This window comes from Rhinopithecus bieti, unplaced genomic scaffold, assembly GCF_001698545.2.
Source record: "Rhinopithecus bieti isolate Rb0 unplaced genomic scaffold, ASM169854v2 scaffold_13709, whole genome shotgun sequence".
Classification (NCBI taxonomy): domain Eukaryota; kingdom Metazoa; phylum Chordata; class Mammalia; order Primates; family Cercopithecidae; genus Rhinopithecus; species Rhinopithecus bieti.
In genome coordinates this window covers 1354076-1369272 of record NW_016807882.1, presented here as the reverse complement: position 1 = coordinate 1369272, position 15197 = coordinate 1354076, and the positions used below count along the sequence as shown (strand labels likewise).

The 15197-nt window shown below is 36.4% G+C and overlaps 1 protein-coding gene across 1 annotated transcript in view; it reads left to right on the top strand.

Annotated features, from left to right (window-relative positions):
- SLC7A11 (solute carrier family 7 member 11) overlaps window positions 1-15197 on the top strand; it is a 73719-nt gene that overhangs the window by 43906 nt on the left and 14616 nt on the right. The window contains exon 7 of the mRNA XM_017884052.1: window positions 14329-14452. Within this exon, the coding sequence (XP_017739541.1) occupies window positions 14329-14452 (124 nt within the window). The remainder of the gene's footprint in view (window positions 1-14328; window positions 14453-15197) is intronic.

Genomic DNA, 15197 nt, shown 5'->3' with positions numbered 1-15197 from the left:
AATGTCAAAAAATTATGATGAAATTAAAAATCACCTGTAATATCTTAATCACATCAAATAAAAGTCCTCACTGTTATAATTTTGATGTTTTGTTTTCCCCCATCGTTTGTGTGTGCATGTGCATGTATGTATTGCATTATATTGCTTGAGATAAATGTTAATGTGCATTTTTCTTCCTAACTTTGGTGTTATATAATGTATTTACTTGGTCGTGTATTGTCTGATTCCCAAGGCCAGAGCCTTGTCTGTACCGTTACAGCTGTATCTCTGATGACTGGAAGGTTCCTCCAAATGTGCCCTGCCCTTTAGATTTGCTGCATCTCAAGCTCAACTCCAGTGCTTTCTGTTTATGTGCTATAGATCTGTCTCACCATCTTCATTTCATGTCATTTTATTACATTTTCCTATATCACCTAGATCTTAGTAAAGAACATTTTTAATGCTAGTGTAATATTTCTTTGGGGAGATGTGCCAATATTCTTGTGGTAACTTTCTTGTTGGACATTGAAAGCATTCCTAATGTTTCTTAATGTATTAGGCTGGTGCAAAAATAATAATAATTCTGGGTTATACATTTCATATATACATATTGGATATGTAAGGATTTACATCCTTACATAGAATAGATCTAGAATAGATTGCTAGAAGAGAATTGCTCTGTCAAAGGCAACAAACTTTAAAACAGTTTGTCTGTTACCAAGTTGCTTTCCAAAGTGGGTATATTAATTTCCTCTCTCAATAGCAATATCTAAGAATACTTACAGTGTTGGGTGTCATTATTTTAAAAAATCCTGGTTAATTGAAAGGCAAAAATTACACCTCATGGTTTGAAACTGCATTCATTTGATCACCAGTGAGGATCAACACTTCCAGCATTTTTAGTAGCTACATGTGGTTACCATTTTGGAGCATGAATATTGGTGATTCATCAGAATTATTTGTATATTATGGGTATTGATTCTTTTTTATGTTATTTGTAAAAAGTTTATCCCAGTTTTTCACATCACTCAATTTTCTTTATGATCCCAGCTTACAAAACTTGTGATTTTGTTTCTATAATTTGTAATCAGATACAATAACCATTTTTTTATTTCTGTATTGCTATTATGATCCTCAAATTTTTACATCCCTAGATCATTTTCATCTCACCCATATTTTCTGTTTGTTTGTTTTCTTGGTTTCTTTTTTACAGCCCACTCTTTACCTTATCTGGAATGGATTTTTTTTTAAACCTGATATAATATAGGCTCTTGACTTTCCCCCAAATTTCTCAATATCCCAGTATTAGCAAATAGTCATATTACTCCTTAGTTTATGATACTTACATTATAAATATTGATACTTGTCATTATATTAATATATTTTTATATTATATACTAAGTTGTACTTCAAGGTAATCTATTCCACTTGTGTTTTTATAGATATATCAAACAATTAGTATATAATTTTATTAAAAGTTTCTAATACTCTTTTTTTAATCTGAAGGGAAAGGTAGCCTCAATTTTATTATTTTCTCTGAATAAGTTGACTTTGAGTAGAACTTATATTTGCATGGAGGTAGTTTTTACTCTTGGCTGTTCATGTGGATGAAGAAAATCTGTACAGTGCTTTTACATTTAAAGCTTGTGGTGCTTCAAATTATCTTGGTAGTGTTATCGCTCATAATTAAATCTGTTCTATATAAAGATATAGTCCATGTATATGGCTGAGTCTTTTATAGTCCAAAAATTTATTTTCTGTGTACTATGGTTTATTAACTTGACTTATTTTCTTCTTTCAGATTTAAAAAATGTTAATTAATTAAAGTAACTTCCCAAATACCTACCAGTGACATTAATCTACCTCTTTTGTCTTTTGTTCTTTTACCCCTAAATCCTCTTAATAGAGCGACTTTTAATATGATTTTCTACTTTTCAGAATACTTCTTAATAATATAGCAAATGCCAAAATATTAATGGAAGTATTAATGGAAACATGCAAAAAATATTTCTTTATGATTCTCATAATTATTGAAATTGCCTTAGATTAAACATGAATAAATTTGATTATTATATATGTATTCAAATTGTTGGATATATAATCCTGAGAAACAATCCTTCACTACATATGTTATAAAATGGTAATGAACACATTACCTAAGAAGTGTATGCTAGAAATAATAAGATACCTTTTCCTGCTTGACATCTTTCTTCTTTTGAACCAAGTATCTATAGAAAAATATTTGAATCAAATTTTAATGAAATTCTTATTAGAGGTTTGCTACTTTTCTTACAAAATGGCAATATCGCCAGGCACAGTGGCTCATGCCTGTAATCCTAGCACTTGGGGAGGCCAAGGTGGGAGGATCACCAGAGGTCAGGAGTTTGAGACCAGCCTGGCCAACATGGTGAAACCCTGTCTCTACTAAAAATACAAAAATTAGCTGAGTGTGGTGGCGGTTGCCTGTAATCCCAGCTACTCAGGAGGCTGAGGCAGAAGAATCGCTTGAATCTGGGAGGTGAAGGTTGCAATGAGCTGAGATTGTGCTATTGCACTCCTGCCTGGGTGACAAGAGCAAGGCTCTGTCTAAAAAAAACAAAGAAAAAAAAAAAAAGGCATTATCAATGTAAGCCTATTTCATAACAAGTCTTTTTTTCCCATGGTGCTTCATCCTCACTTGGCATATTCTAAACATGCATTCACAAAACACAACTGTGTAGTTCTTTCAACTTCAGTAGTCACGGGGGGAGCTCAGTATTTTGACAACGAATGTGAACTGGCCATTCGTTGTACATTTAGAAGTGAGTCTTCCTTGTGCTCCTTTCCCTTCCAAGTGTTGACATTATTTCAGTCTGTGACTATTTTTCATTGGCTGGTTTCTCTAGAATAGTGAAGGCTGATCCTTTCCATGTCACTCATACCCTGTTTGTTTGTACCCAACTCCCCACTGGTGACTGCCTGCTGATCATACCATGCTGTTTTTGTATTTTATGGAGAAATGTTCATGTGTGGCTGCTGTGTTTGATATTAAATCTGAGATGAACTTCAGGAGGTTTCCTGCTTTTTATTATACGTAATTTTGGCTAGGGACAGTGTTATCCTGTTCATAAATCAGGTATTCTCAGAGATTTAGTAATTTAGAATTCACATGAAGATTTGGTGGAATAAACATTTCCTTTCTCTGTTAAGCTGCCTCTTAACTTTCTTCCTTTTTCGCCTTTCTCTTCACTGCTTCCATTTTTTTCAAGTCTTCTTTTAGTCTTTGCCAAAAATAAAAAAAATAATAATAAAACATAGAACAACAACGAAAGAGGCCAAAGAAGCCAGAAACCCTTTCTGCCTGTGGTTACAAGCCACATAAAAAACAGAGTTATCCTTGAGGATGACAAATAGTCCTGACAACCCTTCTCAAAAATGTTTGCACTAGAGATATAGAAGAAACACTTCAAGGGCCCTTAATAATGCTCATTGAATAATCTTAATATTTTTATGGAATTGGTGAGTATGAATACGTAATGAATACATAAGTAAAGATATTTGAAGAGACTATAAGGAGTCAGAAGATGTTTTAGTTTATCTTCATATTAAAAACAGTAGGTAATGGAGAGTCCCATGGTGGGAGACCTACTTAGAAGGAGGAGGTAAGATTTCTCTGAGGAGGGAGACTTTGATCTGAGAAAGATGGGGCAACCATGTGAAGATCTAGGGGGAGCAGCATGCCAGAGAGAGGGTCTTCCATGTCTTGTCCTGTTTGAATTTTAGATTCCATGAGAGGACGAATTTTTTGTGTGTAGCTGATGTCTTTATCCCTTTGCTTATTAAAGCGTCTAGCATATAGAAGATATTTAACAAACATTGATTAAATGAATGAACTCGATATAAAGAATGTTAGTAAATGCAATGGGAAATATCCTCCTGAAATTCAGATGATTTAAAAAATATTTCTTGCAATAAGGTTTTGATAAAAGCTAAAGTTATAAGATATAGTGACTTATGAAAACATTACATGAGATAATACGGTCAATGTATGTAACCTTCCAGAGGTCTGACCTGATCCCACAGACAGCCTTTTTAGAATGCAGGAGAGTGAACAGATCACTTATCCTTTAAATGATCTTCTGTAATTATCATTATTTTTCAGCCAGGCTGACACTTTGAAGTTATAATGATGGAAGGTACTTTGATGTGCTATACTGCTGCTTGAGGACAGAATCACATCTTCAGAAGACAGGAGAAGAGATTGTAAAGTTGGCATCCTATTCTCTCCTGTGAATTGACAGAGCAAAGCAAATGCAGAAACTTCCTTAGGATGCCTGTTACATGAGCAAGTGGGCTTAACTGAGTTTTCAAAGAATTCTGTTAAACAATCTTTAGGGATTAGCTTTATGTGCTAAAATTATTAAATAATGAACTTTCAAGAAAACGAACTTTAGATTTCACCAAGTCAACACCCTTGTCAACTCATGGGGAAGTGTAAGTCCAGAGAGATTTGGTGATCTTCGTTTCTGCTAGTGATGGGGACATGACTTGACCCAGACTTTTCCATAATTCTGTGAAATCAAGTGAATACAAATACCAGAGACAGAACTCCAGAGAAAAGATGTCACCAAAAGACGATTTACATTTGGGATGGCATATATAGACATTTTTCTTGATTGTAGGAATTTAGAGTATAAAGCTGAGGGAAATGATGGAAGAAAAGGGAAATTAAGAGATGGACAACTGTATGAACCAATTTTGTTTCCCTTGGGCAGAGAGTCCCTGAGCCATAAGATAGTGTCACTTGACTTGAGAAAAATGTTCCTCGAGAGAGGGACATGAATGTTTGTAGTCTAAGAAAAGGCATTAGTAAATATAAAATGAGTGCACAAAAGCTTATTTTTCACAAGTTTTAACTTTTGAGCTGAAAGATAAAAGATCACAACATTTCCATTCCTGTGGGGAATATGAATATAAATTGACAGCCTGAGGAGAGGAGAGTCAGGGCTTACTGGAGGTTCTGCCATTCTGAGAGCCTTTGTGACCTTTTCAGGAAGCTGTCAACTGTTCCAACCAGGAGTCTTCATCATCACTTCCTTGACAGTGACGTATTATCTCTCTGAACTGGCAGGGTGCTTAGCCCATCAACTCTTTTTTTCTCTTTCCCACCTTTCCTTCTGCTCCATTCAGCTGCTATATCATGTCCTCTGTGGCCTTGGCATGTGGATTTACCACTTTTACTAAAGCCAGGCCATTGTTATTGGCTTTGCTATCAACTTTATACTTTTCCTACTAACATTAGCTTCATTTGCTAAAGTTATTTTTCCCTTAATTACCCTAAGAGTACAAATAGAGATTTGTTGCAGTGAAAATTATTTTCAATTTTAGGGTCAAATGTGTACATACATACCTATATAATCATTTATATATAGGCATTTTATAAAAACAAATTTTTATATATTTTATTTATTTATTTATTTGACATGGAGTCTTGCTCTTGTTGCCCAGGCTGGAGTGCAGTGGTACAGTATTGGCTCACTGCAACCTCTGCCTCCTGGGTTCAAGTGATTCTCCTGTCTCAGCCTCCTGAGTAGCTGGAATTACAGGTGCCCACCACCACACCAGGCTAATTTTTCTATTTTTAGTAGAGATGAGGTTTCACCATGTTGGCCAGGTGGGTCTCGAACTCCTGACCTCAGGTGATCCACCTGCCTTGGCTTCCCAAAGTGCTGGGATTGCAGGTGCGAGCCACTGTGCCTGGCCCAATTCATATATATTTTAAACTATACTTTAGGAAGCCAGCATTGGGTCCATAAAGCAATGTAAAGACATGACTTGGAGCATCTAGAACGGTGATTTTAAACCTACTTCAACTACTGGAGCACATCTTTCTTTGACAGAATGTCAATACATGAAGCTAGTAAAAGAGGACTCATCTGGTTGAAATGAGTGAGAACAGGGTACTCTATAATCTCACTGCTCATCTTATATTCTAATTTCCAGAGCACCCTACTTGAAAGCCAGTTGTTTAGTTGACCACAAGATGTCAAAGTGAAATGATCAACATTTGTTGCACTTGCCTTTATTGGTCAGAAATGTTGGAGGCAATTTTGGGTGGTAGAAGCAGTTTCATTTGGCATGATTGAATGTCTCCATGTTTACTTGTTTCATTTCTTATTGTGCAGCAGAAATGTGATGGGACCTGGTTTGTGTGTGTATAGTATAAGTTTTCTCAGTTCCTTCTAAGACCTGTGTTTACTGTCTAAGGGAATTTTGACTCATTTATATTTACCATGCCAAAGTGTGTGTATTTATTTTATGTTGCCTTGTTTTTAGCATACGAGTATATTAACTTAACGTTGCTTGTCTTATTATGTGTCCTTGGGCAAAACAACAGGCAATTATACTTTGTTCTTTGTTGGATGGGTGGCAATTTTCAAAAGTGCAAGATATTTTAAAATTTCACAATAGTGAACAATGGGGTCTATCTCTGTTCGGTTTTGGGGAAGTGTGAGTAATAATAATGCTTGTCTCTCCTAGCTTTTAAAGATGAAATCAGTTTTTATTTGATATTACAATTTAGAACATCATTTTAATAATTTTATGTCATATATTTGTGTCTTATAAAACAAGTAATATATTGTAAAATAAAATTTAATGAGGAACCATTTTGAGTCTTGTATAGACTAACTAAAAGCTACAGAAAAGTCTTGATATAATGAGGTCCTTCATTCTCTTATTAGTTAGAATAATGCTAATTGCTACAGCAGACAACCCACAAAATTTCAACGACTTTACATAATCAAAAGTTAATTTTTAAAAATTATGTAACAGTCCATCATTGTTGGTGTCCCTGGCTACTGGCAGGCTGTCTTTCACATATTTATTCTGTGACCCATATTCCTTCCGTCATGTGGCTTTGTCATGCTATAGGTCCTTTTCAACTCAGGAAAAGGAGGTCACAGGGTGACCCACTTAACCACCTTGGTCTTCAATGAACACATCTACTCACTTTCTGTTTGCAAGAATGAGTCACTTTCCCCTCCTAGACACAAGAGAGGCTGGGAAATGTGGTGTCTGCTTTGTTATTTCTCATAAATAACTTACACTTTGGAAAGGGAACACAAACTTTTGGTGAGTAGTTAGTTGTCTGAGCTGTAAATCTGAATCTCAGAAACACTATTATAAAAATGGTTCACCGAAATGTTGCGTTATCTTAGTGTTCTGTAGACCAAATCCTGAAGAAAATAATAAATTTAAAAAAATTAATAACAACCTAACAGATAGAAGAATTGAACATCAGTGTAAAATTTAATTTTTTACTATTAAAATATGTTGTCTTCTTAGTTATTTAATTGCTAGTATTTTGTTTAAAACCAATTTTGTTTTTGTACACTAGAACTTCCCTACAAATATGTTTGTGTTTATCCATGATAAATATGGATAACTGTAATATATCTGTAAGACACACTCTAAATCTTTAGAAAATGAGAAAAAATGAGATGCAGACAACGCAAATTTTTTGTGTGTATGAAATGCAAGCAAATGAAAATTTACTCTCAAGCTACATTTTGCTGAATAATTTTATTTAGTCATGAATTTATTCTAATACTAAAAGAAAAATAATGAATAGATAAAACTGCTTATATGTATGTTTCTGATTGCTTATTATTCTGTAGTTCTGAGTTGTAAGTTTTCATTTTAGTTCATTTTTCTGTGTGGTGGTGGCTAAGAATGACCCTTCTGGCCATTTTTCTATGTGGCTTTGCTGCACTTTTCTCCTTCCTTTATGCATCTCTGCACATTTTTCCATGAGCTTCCTTTAGCCCTGCCGTCTTTTAATCTTTGTCTGTTCATTTCTTACATCTCCCTACAGGTCTCTCTGTCTTCTCTTCTTTTATGGAGTTCTTCATCTGTGGACAATGGAGAATGGTGAGATTTAGATTAGACATCAGTGGTATTGAAATTTAAAATGTCTCAGTGAAAACTCCCATAGCCTTGCCATGGTTCAGTAAGAAGCAGAGGGCAGGTGTTTGATGCCAGAAATCAGTGAGATCACTGTGTACATTTATGTAACAATATGCTCGGCCCATCACTTTGTTCAGCCTTGGCCCAGAATCATCATTAAGCATGAACATGAACCATAGACCTTTAAAAAATGTTCATAAATAGGCTTATTGAATGTTTTCTTCCTCTTGCTATATATTTTTTCAGTGACCACCTATGCCTTACCTGCAACTATGTGCTGTATCTCTTCAAATACATTTCATTTATAATGTTTTTAATAGCCCAATTCCCACTCACTAGAAAACTAGAGTTACCGCCATAGCACTAAATGACAATGAGGCAAAATCACTGAAAACACACAAAGAAATGTGTGTTCTTCTACAGATGCTCTCAGTCATCTGTAGTCTAAGTTTTTTCATGTCTGGAAAACTATGTGTTTTCTTGAATGCTTTCTTATAATTCAATCCCTGCTAGAAATGTCAGAAATCAGAGAGGCAGATAGGACAGTTCCATGTCAAGAGGTCTCTGGAGAGTTTAGTGTGAGCAAGAGTCAGGGAAAGTATGTCAAAATGTATGGAAGAAAACTTACGTGAATGAAAAATACAGATAGCTTTTCTTTGAAATGTACTCATTTACTTTTTTTGTCTGCAACACATGACTGAAGTTTGAAGGGTAGAATAAAATTAACAGCTGTGGTAATATGATAAATAGAGTACTTCTGCAAAAAAGTAAATTGGTGGGTCGAAAAGAGAGAAGTGAGAGATGTTTGCGTCATTTCTGGGTCAGACTTACAGAAAAGCTTTCAAGGTCTTTACCTTTAGAGGGTCACTGTAAAGAAAATGTGAAACAAGTATGATTCAAAAATAAGTGCTTTGAATCAAAAGGTACTTAATATGATTATAAGTACTTTATGTTGAGATAAATTACGGTTCCATTTCAATTGTATGTAAAGAAATAGTCCCCGCTTTCCCTTTGTGTTTTGTGTCTTACATATTAAGGTATTTGCCATTTTTTGTTCTTCTTAATTTTTTCTCTTTCCCTTCTTTCTTTTTTTCTGAATGCCAAGTATATTTGTTAAAACGTTTAGAATTTTTCAACAGAAATGTGAAGCCTCAACCATTTCTCTCCAGAACACACAACTGGAGGTTCTGACAGAACTGCCTATCGTCATGCCCAGCCCCACAGCATAAAGACAAGTTTAGGTGTCCCAGGATCCACGAGTTCTGTAGTCTCCATTCTATGTGTCCAACAGAGGAGAGTGTATATGATCTATTTGGACTTGCACAAATCTCAGAAGACTGTATTCATGTTATAAAACAATCTTGAAATATCCTAAATCCAGGTGATTAGAGAATCACTCATGTAATTCAGACCACTCATGTGGGCTGTATGTCAGAAAGCCTTCTAACCTTCAGGTCTCCTTGACTTCTCAGGAGAATCAGACTAGGTTTATTCATTTCATTTTCATAGCAAGGGTTACTTGTAGTGAAAATGATGCACTGGAAACAATAGTCATTTCTGATGCTCCATGATAGTGTTGCAAAGCATACTTTAAAAAACGCACCTTATTCTGCGTTATTTACAAGTTTATTTGTGGTGTGAATGTTTTTTCTACTATTTCTACTATTAGGTGTGAAGAAAAATATACTTGGCTTGAAATGTGTCACACCATGACAATTGGTCTTCTAATATTTGCCTCATTTATATAAAAATAGTACATGTTTGTCAGCATGTAAAGGTCCTGGGGGCATTGTACCTAGAGTTAAAGCAGGCACAAAGCAGCCATGACATTGTGACAAGATATACCGTGTGTGTGGAACTCAGGGCCAGAAGATGTGGGTCCTGGTTCCAGCCCTCCCACTTACTACTTTTGTGACCTTGGTTATGTCACTCAACCTCTCTGAGCGTTGGTTTTCTTGTTTAAAAATTGTGGATATTACTTCCTATTTCTATTGGTTGTTGTAAATTTTGTTTGCTCATGCTGCTTCTCATTCCACAAATGATTTAAAATGACATGCATATATTTAAAGGTAAAATAAGATGTATTTGGCAGTGCTTTGTAGATTATACAAACATAAGTTGCCTGCCATCAGTATAGGGCCATTTTCATTTCTGGAGAAGCCTATCACTCAGAACAAAAGTGCTTCTAAGCACATGTTTTGGAGACTTCCATTTAACAATTTCAAATAAAGCAAATATGTGTGACATAGACTGGTTATAAGTGCCAGTTTAAAATAAGCCTGTAGGGAAGAAGACTATCCAAGACCTTTTGATTGAAGACCATTTGCAACTAATAAAAATAGCAGACTCTCACATACTTAATGCCTGTTAATTGAAAAGAGCATTTATGACAAAAAGCTCTTAGGATTAAGTAAGTCTTGTAAATGGTATTTTGTTAGTCAAAACAAACATGTACTAACATTTGAGAAAGAATAGAACTTAATTTTGTTAAGAGTGAGTCATTTTTACTCAGCTTAAAAATAATGCTTTTGTTGCAATTAGGATTGGTGGATACCTCACAAGAACACAGAGGATTTGAAATATCCATGGCCTACCGGTTCCTTCCTCTAATTCCCTTCATTATCAAGTGCCATTTGCCTTAATCTTGGGTTACTAGCAATGCTATCTGCTTTCTGCATCTAAAGCCTCCAGGATATTGCTCTGGCATGGCCTAATAGCTTTTATCTGCTCACCCAGTGGCTCTTACACTTTGATACTTGAAACCTAGAGTTAACTGTGTAGGGCCAAGCCCTTCTGAAGGAGTCAACTGCTCTTTACTGTCAATAATGGCTGCTTATGCCAAGACAGCCAAGAGAGCCTCCCCACCCACTTCCCTCTGTCAAAGTGAAATGGAACCTAAGTATGGAAGTTAGTGGCTATTTTGCCATACCCCATCCAACTTGCCATTGCTTAATTGCATCTGATTATCAGCTGGGAGTGGTGGCTCATGCCTGTAATCCCAGCACTTTGGGAGGCCAAGGCAGGAGGATCACTTGATGCCAGGAGTTTGAGACCAGCCTGGCCAACATGGTGAAACCCTGTCTCTAATAAAGATAAAAAAATTAGCTGAGTATAGTGATGGGTTCCTTTAATCCCAGCTACTAGGAGGTTGAGGCAGGAGAGTTGCTTGAACTCGGGAGGCAGTGGTTGCAGTGAGCTCGGATTGTGCCCCTGCACTCAAGTCTGGGCAACAGAGTGAGACTCTGTCTTAAAAAAAAAAAAAGACATTTTTTTTAAAAAAGAATAATTATAGAGAATTTACTGGATATGCTGTGCATTGCAGCAAGATTCGACTCTTTCTCTTTTGTTTATATTTTAAGCTGTTATTTTTCTCACTACTATCTGGATAGTATATTTGGCTAATAGTAAAATTGTTAGTCTGTTTCTGCTTATCTGAGGCATTCTTACCTTCCCTCTTTTTCTATAAAAAAAGTTTTTTAGGGAAATTTATTGTAAGCTTCTGTTTTCTTTTAAATAATATATAATTTTAAAATTGTCTTTCCTAAGCAGTGAAACTATTTGAAAACATTCACTTCACATTACAGTTCATGTTACACAGAAAAGTGATAAAACTCATGAAATAAGTTTGTCCCCGTCTTTATAGTAGATAAAATTGTAGTGTCAAGGAATACATGAGAAATACTAGCTTGATAAAAGCTCCAGTAAACTTTATTTTAAACAACTGTGATTTTCCTTAAAAGTAGTAGAGTTGAGGGACCCACATGCTTGAAAGTGAACACACTTTGGTGGTCCAAATGCCCGAATTTCAACGTAGAATGTGTATACACCTGAATTCTGGGGCTTCCCCTTACCAATTTTGTATCCTTAAATAGTTATTTAAGCTCTTGAAGACTTTATTTTCTCATATATAAAATGTGCTGATGTTCCTAAATCACAGAATTTTCTAAGGACAAAAGGAGACACATATGTAAAGTGCCTTATAAAATGTTGGGCACATAGCAGCCCAATGGTAGCAGCTGCTCCTGTTGTTTTTGTTATTAACAAACAGAATGAAGGGAAACCAACCTAGAATGTTAGATTTTCTGGGATACCTTCTGCTTAGATCAATTTAGGAAACGGCCCTCAGAGAGACTGTAATGTCTAGGCAGGAAACAGGCAGGCGGCTGACTTGGAGGAGCTGGACTGGGAAGATAAATTCTATGCTGGGAGAGTCACAATCCCAAATTTCAGACTTATTTCTTTCTGCTATTTTGCAGCATCATGTGATGTGACAGTGCTCTCTGTTTTGGACAGGTTACTTCACTGCAATTAATAATGTCACTTCATTTTTTATTAATGGAACCTTTATATACCTTAATCATATGCTTACAAAGAACAGAGAGTCTTTTTCTCTTCTTTTCCTCTCTTCCCCTCTCCTTCACAGAAAGAATTTACTCCCTATGTGGGGGTGTTATAAAAGCTGAAAGGATTCAAGGTCAAAATAATACACTGAGTGGTTGAAAAGCTGTGTATACACCTTCATGTTCTCCTTCTTACCCTTTTGCATTTACAATAGCCCTTCTTACAAAGAAACAGAATTCATCTTTAATTTGCTTTATGCCATTCATCCTTTTATATTTGATTGGCTCAGTGATATTCTTTACTTAAATTTAGCATTTATCAATCACAACTAGCAATGCATGTTATAGTGTTAACAGAAAATTCCACAGGACCCTCTTCACACTGGGGAAGGGGACCATCTGCTACTTTCATATTAGGATGTCAGCATTTAGAGGTCAATGTGTTTCCCCATCAAGGCTGAAGGCTTTGGGAATCGGGGAAAGTGTCAGGCTCCAAGCAGCATAATGAATGACAGTTGCTGACTGGCTAGGCTCGCATGTTTTCAACAGGGGATTTCGCTGTTCAGTATAATGTGCTGGGACTTAGTGTGGTAAACACACCCAGCTTGGGTAGTGAGACAGGCTGTGCCTTTCCCCTCCCCGATTCTGAACTACATTTTCATCTTCGAAGAAATTGTATTGAGGTCTTCATTAGTGGCACCCAGCAGGGTGAAGGCTCCATGAGGGCTGATAAGCACTATGGCTGAAAAATGATCAGCCTTTGTGCAGGCAGTTGAAGGTTTAAGCTGCCTGAACTGGAGAGAGTCTGAAGAGGCGATTATGTTAAGCAAGTAATGTGTATTGGTAACATGGAATCAAATTATTAGGGTCAGTAACTTCCTGGCTTTCCCAGTGCATTAAATGAAGACATATAATATTGCATTTGTGTCGGGTACTTCTTGATGCCACATAGTGTCAGCACTGTCTGGTTGTCTGTACTTCACAGCATGTCACCTCTAATTTCATGGGATTATCTGTGCTGTTGCATTATTACATACTCACAATCTTGAGCTTCCTTTGAACTCACAGCAGGGCAGTACAAAGTCATTATTGTGAACACTTCTGTGCTTTCTTGTGTTTTATACAAAATTATGGCCACATTTAGAAAGGTAGATATATCCCTCTATCATACTTCCAAAAGTGCACGTTTATTTGTTGGTAAGGAAAACTACTGATGGAAAAAACATTGAATGTGAAAAACATTTTTTTTTTCTTTTTGAGATGGAGTCTCGCTCTGTAGCCCGGGCTGGAGTGCAGTGGCCGAATCTCAGCTCACTGCAAGCTCCGCCTCCCGGGTTTACGCCATTCTCCTGCCTCAGCCTCCGGAGTAGCTGGGACTACAGGCGCCCCCCACCTCGCCCGGCTAGATTTTTTTTGTATTTTTTTAGTAGTAGAGACGGGGTTTCACCGTGTTAGCCAGGATGGTCTCGATCTCCTGACCTCGTGATCCGCCCGTCTCGGCCTCCCAAAGTGCTGGGATTACAGGCTTGAGCCACCGCGCCCGGAGTGAAAAACATTTTTAAGGACTAGTGTTAGAAAGATGTCAAGGCAGTGAATTAGTATTAGAAATGTTTATAGGATAGTGGTTCTCAAAGTGTAGTCTGATCAGCAGCCTCAGAATCACCTAGGAACGTATAAGGAAATGCAAATCCTACTGAATTAGAAACTGTGGGGTGGAGCTCAGCAGTCTGTGTTTTAACAAGCCCTGCATGTGATTCTGATGCATCTCAAGTTTGAGAAACACTGCTGTAGCATTTACGGAGTACATGAGTGACATAAATCCATATGTTCTGGGGTATAGCAATAGACAAGACAGACGAAGTATCTGCCCCCGTGGACCTTATTAAGTTACAAAGGAATATGTGGTTCTTTGCCCTGATGAAATGTGTATACATACCCAACAGAGCCTATAATTATTGTAGATACCATTATATTCTTCATTTGAATTAGCTTGTTATTTTCTTCGGTATCAGAGAATGACTAACAAAAGATAATGAATAAGTAATTCCTTTGTGCATTTCAGAACCATTCCCCTTGCAATATGTATATCCATGGCCATTGTCACCATTGGCTATGTGCTGACAAATGTGGCCTACTTTACGACCATTAATGCTGAGGAGCTGTTGCTTTCAAATGCAGTGGCAGTGGTAAGTCCAAGTTGGGAAAATGCCAATTGGAATTTAGGTTAATGAGTTGATGCAATTTTATAGTAGTTCCCTCTAGCAGAAAGTGTTTTGAAATTCTGTAATCTTTTCTTGACCTGAATAATAATGAATATTTAAAAATTTTACAGCATACCTTAGTGTGTTCCTTTTAACTGATACATCTAAATTCCTATATGCTTTCCCATTATTTCTAATTGCTTATAAAACAATTTCACACACAACATGCTTGAAAATCTGTCAAGGCTTATTCTCCCAGCATGTCTTTAAAGATAGGTAGACAGTTACTGAATCTAAGTAAATGCATTTTTTGTATGCAAATTACAATTTGTTCTGTACATTTTCCTATTTATAAACTTTTCAAATGCGAACTCAAAATCCTTTCCCCAACTGTCACTTAAGAATTTTGATGTGGACCGTGTAAATTTGGTTTTCCTAGTATATCCTTTTGAATAGTAGCCCTGGAATATTAATAAATTTAGGAAATACTGGGTTATTCAAAGTTAAACAGATGTTGTTGTTATAATACTTCTCAGAATATTCAAGATACCAACATGAATTTTAACTCCCTAAGAAGTGGATACACATAATTTTATAGCATTTTCCAAAATTTATTTGACACCAGGACCATCTTTGTCCCCAGTGATCATGTTATAAGACTGTTATTCTGGCTGGGCACGATGGCTTACACCTGTAATCCCAGCACTTTAGGAGGCCGAGACGGGTGGAT